Source organism: Sinocyclocheilus anshuiensis, unplaced genomic scaffold (assembly GCF_001515605.1).
Source record: "Sinocyclocheilus anshuiensis isolate Anshui unplaced genomic scaffold, SAMN03320099.WGS_v1.1 scaffold1199, whole genome shotgun sequence".
NCBI classification, from domain to species: Eukaryota; Metazoa; Chordata; class Actinopteri; order Cypriniformes; family Cyprinidae; genus Sinocyclocheilus; species Sinocyclocheilus anshuiensis.
This window is the reverse complement of record NW_015540934.1, coordinates 174,737-183,040: the sequence shown is the minus strand read 5'-3', so window position 1 is coordinate 183,040 and position 8,304 is coordinate 174,737. Positions and strand designations below refer to the sequence as shown.

The following is an 8,304-nucleotide window of genomic DNA, read 5'->3' as shown; positions in this document are numbered from 1 at the left end:
TTTTTGCGCAGCTCGTCAGTGAACAACGGCTCTGTGTAGTTAATGCTGCTCAATGTGAAAGCACGCAGGTGATGGAGATTTACCACTGATTAAAGAATGGCTTTACTGATAAGATGCGCATTAAATATCGCATGCGATTTATCGTGCAGCCCTAGTGTGTGCTTTATAAGTACTAATAAACAGCCAATATGCTAGTAATATGCATGCTAATAAGCAACAATAGTGGGAATTGGTCCTTAAAATAAAGTGTTACCAAAAATATTTCTTGAACCACTCTGAAAATGTGTGCGGTCACTGTCGCACAACCACAACTTTTCCCTTTCTCTGTTTCAAAAGTAAGTCAGTTTTACCTGTCGACTGTCTCTCTGAGAGGAAGAGGAAGAGGATGCGCTCTTGTGAGTGGGGGTGGAGCTCTTGTGTGAGGGGGTGGAGCTCTTGTGGATGGGTGTGGCTCCCTTCTCCTCCAGGCTGGTGGCTCGGCTTTGATGACGAGACATGATAGCGGCTGCTGTCTACCTTCTCCTCTCTCTCTCAACTCTCTCGTCCTTTCTTATTTAGTGTCTTTTCTCGCCCCTCCAAAGCACAGCATGACCAGTGAATCCTTGTGCAGCCAAACTATTGAGCGCTTTCACCTGAAACACAAATTGTGAAGGAAATGAGAATTAGAAACATGATGACACAGAGGTCATAAGCAGTGTAAAGATTTCAAATTTCTTACAGTTCACTTTGTATATTGGCTCTGTGGTCATGGTTTCAGTTCACTAAAGACTTTATGTCGCAATCACTGATGCAACGATGACAAAATATGAGGCAATTATTGAAAACATTTATTGTAACACTGTATTCAATCTATTTAGCTACCATCATATACAATTGTAAAATTTATTTAAAATGAAGTACATTTAACAGGGCTTGGTGATATCAATTACTTATATATACTGTATATATAAAAATAATATATATATATATATAAAGAACTTTAAAAAACTTCACCCAGATAAATCACTGTAAAGCCAAATGTTTTTTCAAATGTTACTTCTTGAATATTAAATAAATAATGTTCATTTTATGTTGACATTTCCAGCTACAGACTATTTAAAAATGCAATCTTTATGTGAATCAGCCGTTTTCCTTATGTATGCTTTTTTCCTTCCAGCTCATTGACCTTTTCTGTTTTTTTATTGACAAATCAAGCAGCGCGTCTCGTCTCAATTTCAGGAAGTTCATATGGCCACAGCAATAAAAAGCACGGGTTATGAATGACACTAGGGGTTGGAAACTGGATGGTCATTGATCAGGGAAACTGTCCAGTGAGCATTGAGCAGGGCTCATTATGTTTTTCGCCCTGTTAGTGTCATTAAGCAATGCTCTATGGACCGTATGACAGTCCTTGAGTTACAGGCTTCACTAGGGTTGGGAATCACAAGGAATTTAACGAATCTGGTTCTGGTTCCATTTCAACTTAACGATTCCATCAACATTTTAGGAGACTTGTGCCCCAATTTACATATTAAACAAAAACAATGACATTTTAGTAGAACGTTTTATTGTTTCTTTCTTTTTTCAAATTAAAATTTCATTTATTTCAACAAAACTTTGTTACAAATTGTATCTTTAACTGACACATCCACATGAAAATCAGTTTACACTCATTTAAATCCCACTTAACACAAATTGTGGCATACATAAACCAATAACTCATGAGTTCCAGACAGATTTATAAGGCTACGTTTACGGTTATGACTGTCGTTTACACTACCCCGGCGTTTTCGACCCTTGAAAGCGGAGACTTTCGAAAACGCTACAGACCCCGTTTTAGTTTGAAAACTCCGGGGTTGCGTTTCAGTGTAAACGGAACAAAACGGAGACTTTTGAAAACGATGGCGTAGCTGGCCACATTCGCTCTGCGTATCCTTGACGACAATGACAATGACATCATGCTCATTGTACCCATAGATATACTGTACATACATATCTATGATTGTACCTGCATGAACGGTCATGTGACCTGCGTTTTGGGTTGTGTAGAGTGGACGGAGATCGTTTCTGAAACGCAGTGAAAATGCAAGTGTAGACGAGGATCATTTTCATTTTAAAACGCCGTTTTAAAACGAAAACGCACCAGTGTAAACAGGGCCTAAGTCTTTTTGAATTGGTTCATAACTTAAGAGTCATTCATTCACAAACTGTTAAACGCAATATCAAGATGCAACATAATACAAAAGTGTTGCGTCGTCACTAAAAAGCAATGCAGGAAATAATATTTTAATATTCTGTCATACTTTCATTTAGCAGATACTATAGTCCAAAGTGACTTATAAATCAGAATATGAGTGCTCTTAACAGACCAAATTCCAATGACAAAGGAAGTGCAAAGCATTTTTTTCTAAACAATAATTATACCTATAACAGATATAACATACTTTAAAAGAACATACTGAATGTAATGTTTTTGGACACTTATCTGAATGTTAAAATGAAATGAAAATGTGTTATAGTTTAAATTTATATTAAATGCAGTTGTTGTTGTTGGTTTTTTTGACACACTTTTGGTTAAAGTGTGCTGCCAAATGTACTGACAAACATTTACAGTAAACTAAAATATACTTTAATGTCATTTATACTGAAACTTGCATGTAATGTATTTAAATATATTTGTAATTGCACATTTGTAATGATGAAATTGTAATTTAGTGCAATTAAAGTATATTAACTTTAAATGCAATATCAAATAACTCACTACAGGTAAAATTATAATCAAGTACTTCACATGTGCTTTTGAATGTTAGTCAGTACATCAAAATAAGTGTACCTCAAAGCACGACAAAAGATTATTAAAATACAAAGATTTAAAATGCAATTTCAAGTAAAACTTTTAATTTGACTTTATTACTTAAAAGTATTTTAAGAAACAGTCATGAAAGTGTACTCTCTTTAAGAACACTTAGGTGGCCTTTTATTTCATTGATGTATCTGTAAATACAGCTTTTTATTAAAATATACATTTAGGAATTTGAAGAACACTACAAGTGCACATTAAATACAATGAAGCAGACTCCTTGTTACAAGGATAGCTAGTCAAATGCTCCTGGAAAAAGTGTTTCAGTTGCTATAATTGGAACTGGCAACCCTAGGCTTGTGCTGTACATGAGATGCACTGTACAAATGTGCAAGTGCTTTGAGGAGGAAAGTATAATGTTATTGTAACGGGGCTGACGAGACGTGAGACGTGTGGATCCATCTGCAGGCTTTATTAAAGAGACGTGGTAAACAGGCAGGGTCAAACAATGGCAAACAGGTATATGGCGGGCAAAACACAAGAATAGTCCCAGGGCTAGCGTAGGTCACCGATCGGCAGACAGAATCACAGGGGCGAGACGAGAGGGAAAAATCCAGGAAAACAGGCAAAGATCAGAAATCGCGGAAACAGGCAAGGCAAGGCAAAACAAGGAAAACACAGAGACTCGGAATGGGGTTCGGGCTAAACAATACTCAGCAGAGAAAGGTGGTTAGAGTGGGTGTTATATAGTGAGTGAGGTTTTTAGAAACAGCTGTGTGCAATGAGTGCAATCAGTGCAGTGTGCAAATCGTGCAAAGAATGATGGGATATGTAGTCCGGGGTGCTATGCAACAGTTTGTGTTGTGCGAGAGTCAATGTAATGGAAAGGGTGACCTCTGGTGGTGAATAAACGGAAGTCCATGGACCGAGTTCGTGACAGTTATGTTGTTTTGGACATCCTGTGAGTACAGTGTAACCATGAGTGTGAATGCGTGTCCTACTGAATGTGTTACCGTCTCTGCATGTATCTTCCTGCTAGGGATGCACGATATTGGATTTTTGCCGATATCCGATATGCCGATATTTTTCAACACATTTTGGCCGATAGCCGATGCCGATACCGTTATATTTCCTTTTGTTTGGAAACAACACCAAGTCTCTCCTGTGCAAAGATTATAGACAAATTATTTTTGATTGGTTAGTTTCTAATAAAAACTTTTTAATTGGTTAGTTCCTAACAAAAACTTACTTGTTAGGATTAAATAAGCAATAATGAAGTTATTTTATAATGAGAGTACATTGAAAGCTTTGAAAATAACTATAAATCAATCACTGCATTATTTGTTTCAGACAGATGCAGAGGTAACCTTAACATTTTATTTGTAGATTTAACATTTGTAGATGGTCTAAAGCAAAAGAGATGTAAAAATTCAGAAAATCTTTTAGAGCTCCTTTAAATCTAAACATACTTGTGATTTTATGACATCAATTACTGCTTTATTTATTCAGAAACACATGTAGTATCTTGATGCTATTTGTGTATTTTACTTTCATTTTATTACAAGTAGGCCAACAGCGCCCCCTAAATAAATAAAAGGCCTTACCGAAGAGGCATTAGGACCCGGGGAGTGTTAGGGTTATGAATCACCATTCAGGCAAAAGTTCGCTTCAAGATTGACCACACCACTGACGTGATCTTATCGCTACACCTGAAACACATGTGAGTTATTCGTCTTATCGGATGACAAGACATATCGGCATGATTTTTCCTATTGGGCCGATGCCGATGTTTATATTTTAAGCCATTATCGGTCGATAACGTTCCGTTAATATTGTGCATCCCTACTTCCTGCAGCAGTATTGATTAGTCATGCAGTATGGAGAGACTCTGACCAGCTTAATTAGACCCAAAGGAACACACACACACACACTCATCTTGATGGTCCGATGCTACAGTTGTATGAGACAGTTTTAGAAAAGCTGTTTCAAGAGTGGGCACAGTTACAAGTGAGATAACAGGATACATCTGTACTGGCCTTCCCAACACAAACATGCTTAGCAGGCACTCTGGGGAAAACACAAACACTGCATGAACACGCACATCTATAATTTAAGGGCTTCCATCCCTCCTCCAGCACATTAACTGAGCCGTGGGAGCCCGGGGGGAGACACGGGGAAACACGCACCATAAGCTCAAATCGCCACGTGAAGTGCTAATGTTTCTATCAGCAACTAATTCGCCATTTTCCCTCCACAAGAGCTTCACACACTGATAAATGAAACCTGCACTGAGCTCAACTAACATCTCAATGATTTGACTTATATACTGAACTGAAAGCACAAACTCGTTTATTGATCTGTTTTTCTCTCTATGGTTTTAGGTCTTGTCACAGTTTACACAAAATTCTCCATCAGCCACACACACACACACACACACACACACACACACACACACACACACACACACACAGTCAGTGTGAAAGTGTGAAACACATCTGATATTGTAGCAGCAGCAGACTCTCTGGAGACGGTCCAGTAAGGTTGTCTGCAGTTAATGAAGCAGGTCTCAGTCTTTATTTTTACTCTTTCTCACCTTCACAGCTCTAACTCTTCTAGATTGAAAGTGAAGGTGGGCAAATGTGGAAAAAGTCTGAGAGATTATATTTACATGATATGCAATCAATGCATCAATACAAAAAAGTGATATCTATGGCTCTCAAATGTACAAAGCCCCGCACATGACATGCAAAAGATAAAGTATATATTGTGGCCACAAATTAAGAATTTGTTCTAAGGCTGGGAGATATGGCCAAAATAAAATGATCATCATAAAATCTTTCAGTCAATATCAATAATTACCACGATAAAAGTTTAAAGGCAGATTTTTGCTGAAAGCTGTATAAAAACCAGCCAGATAATTGTGGTTTTAAACTACTATTTCTAGAACATGACATATATATATATATATATATATATATATTGTATTTATATTTCTAACTGATTAATGAGTTTATGGACATTGAATGGCTCTCGTAACGTAACGTTAAATTAGGGCTGGGCGAAATGGCCAACAAAATTATCATAATAAAATTTTTCATATCAGTCGATATCGATAATTATCGCGATAAATGTCAAATCTTTTTTTCTTTCAGATTTCTTCTCCTGAGTGAACCAAACAGTTAACTGTGCTTTTAAACTACTTTTTTTTGGTCAGAACATGGCAAACACTTGCCAAACATGTGAAGATTTCACAAATCTGAGGTACAATATTCAAAACATTTATAATAATCAAATATTTTTTCTACATCAAAATGTATACGACGAAATGTAAGTAAAATCCTTTTCAGCCTTTTTTCATTAACAAAATATCTTAACAGAGAAGCTAATTTGTTAGTTTCTGCATGTTCTAATGGGTGATATTTTTTCAAATCATGATCTTTGATGGCACGATGCAGATGTAAATTTATTTCATTAACAAAAACAGTAACATCTGTAAAGATAGAAACAACCTCATATTTATAGGGTAAAATTGAAATATTCTTACTGTTTGAGTAAGGACTCTACTTTTATCCATAGCATCACACAATTAGATCATGATAACCCAAGTTAAAACCACATATAGCACCTCATTACCATGGTAAAATATACCATGTGGTTTCTATGGTATTCGTATGAAAAACAGCAGCCTAAATACATTTAGAATAAATACAAATGCACAAATTAAGTGAGTGATGGAGGTCAGCAGGAATGTTTTATGAAGTAGATTATGCTAAACAAGGACACAATGCGCATTAGACCAGAACAATGTCATTTTTCCAGCAGCTGATGACAAATGAAGAAGTTCCTCGCACAAAGCTCCAGCTGTCACTGTACATCAGCACAACACAAAGTACTTAGATCCTCTTCACAAGGGTTCCTGATGAAGCCACACAAAACACAAAGAGGAAGAAACAAAGATGGATAATGTAGTATGGAAAGTGGAAGAGAGAAAAGAGAAGTGGCACATTTATATTTGGGAGATATCTGGTACACTTACAGAAATAAACATTTGAAGGTGGAGTGTGTCATTTCTGCACCACTATCGTCACCCTGATTTGCAAAAATAATTACTGTTTTCAAACAGGTTTCCTGAATGCTTTCCATTGGTTAGAACTACACCCTGCAGTTTAAAGGAGTGCTGTAAGGAGCTCTTACAAGCCAAAACCCGGAAATGAGTTCGCATTTTAGCACTTCTGGCTCCATCATCCTCAAGTCTGTGAGTGATATGTACTTGAAAAGACATTAATTTACATTTTTTCTTGATTAAGTCTAACTATCCCGTTAAGCAAACTTGTATAATTTATAATCAAGCACCAAACTCAACTTACAGAAGTAAATAATGCTGTTATCTGTGTGCATGTGATTGAGCTCCATGTATTTGATTCATGAATGTTTAAAATAAATGCTTGAAAGTGTGTAGGTGATAGTGTCTCATTGAAATGGATGGTGTGTAGGGTTACCTGAGGCCCGGGACAGAACAATCAAGCCTATCAGACCCTACAGTAACTGAGCTCAGCACCACCATACGGATTCCACCGCCTCTCCACAACACTGACTGCACTCACATTTACATTAAAAAAAAGATCTCTCAGCCCTCTACATTTACTTTTCAGGAAGAAGTTTGTGGCATTTACAGAGTATTTGTGAGAAACGGGTCCAAACGACCTGTCGATCAAACTGATCTAACACAAAGCTCCTTCTTAAACATACAAGTATTCGGTTACATCTGATTCAGCCCCTCTCCACAAGCAGACAACCATCAGAAACCTCTAGCCTATAATTAATGCAACAGTGCAACAAAACTAAACAGTTTACTGTAATAGTCTTTAACATGACTTTATGAAATTAACCTAAAATAATCCCTAAACATTACTGTGAATTATAATTCCGAGTCATATTTATGCCTTAGTTCCCAAGAGTAGTTCAGGTAGAGTAACACACTGGTTTCACAGCAAACGTTAAATATTAATGTCCCAGGACTGTCATGTGAATTAGGTATGGTGTAATTCAGGAGCGTATCCTGTTAGTATTCCTGCCGCCCAACCAGGTTCTGCAGTCATGATTATTTTCAGGGCTTTTTGAAATGAAATCCTCCTCAGGATGCACTCCAGAAGCGTTTCATCTTCGGTCGTTCCTCAGGAGCTGCTCTGTGAGTTTGGTTTATTTCAGGTACACCATTCAGAAGCGTTTCATTTCCACTCGTTTCTCAGTCTGTAATAAGATTGATATAAATCTCACAATCCTTTACAACATTACACAGTAATGGCTCTTGGTTTCTGAAGGAGTCAGATGTTAAAGGGTTAGTTCACCCAAAAATGAAAATTAGCCCATAAATTACTCACCCTCAAGTCATCCTAGGTGTATATGACTTTCTTCTTTCAGACGAATCCAGTCGGAGTTATATTAAAAATGGTCTCTGATCTTTCAAGCTGTTTAATGCCACTCAGCAGGTGTTGCATGCATCAGTCCAAAAGAAGTTAAATAAA

The 8,304-nt window shown here is 37.0% G+C and overlaps 1 protein-coding gene across 1 annotated transcript in view; it reads right to left on the bottom strand.

Moving 5' to 3' along the window:
* The window catches only part of LOC107689485 (oxysterol-binding protein-related protein 6), a 60,037-nt gene that overhangs the window by 39,612 nt on the left and 12,121 nt on the right, over positions 1–8,304 (bottom strand). The window contains exon 2 of the mRNA XM_016487478.1: positions 351–632. Coding sequence (XP_016342964.1) covers positions 351–497 — 147 coding nt within the window. The 5' untranslated portion in view covers positions 498–632. The remainder of the gene's footprint in view (positions 1–350; positions 633–8,304) is intronic.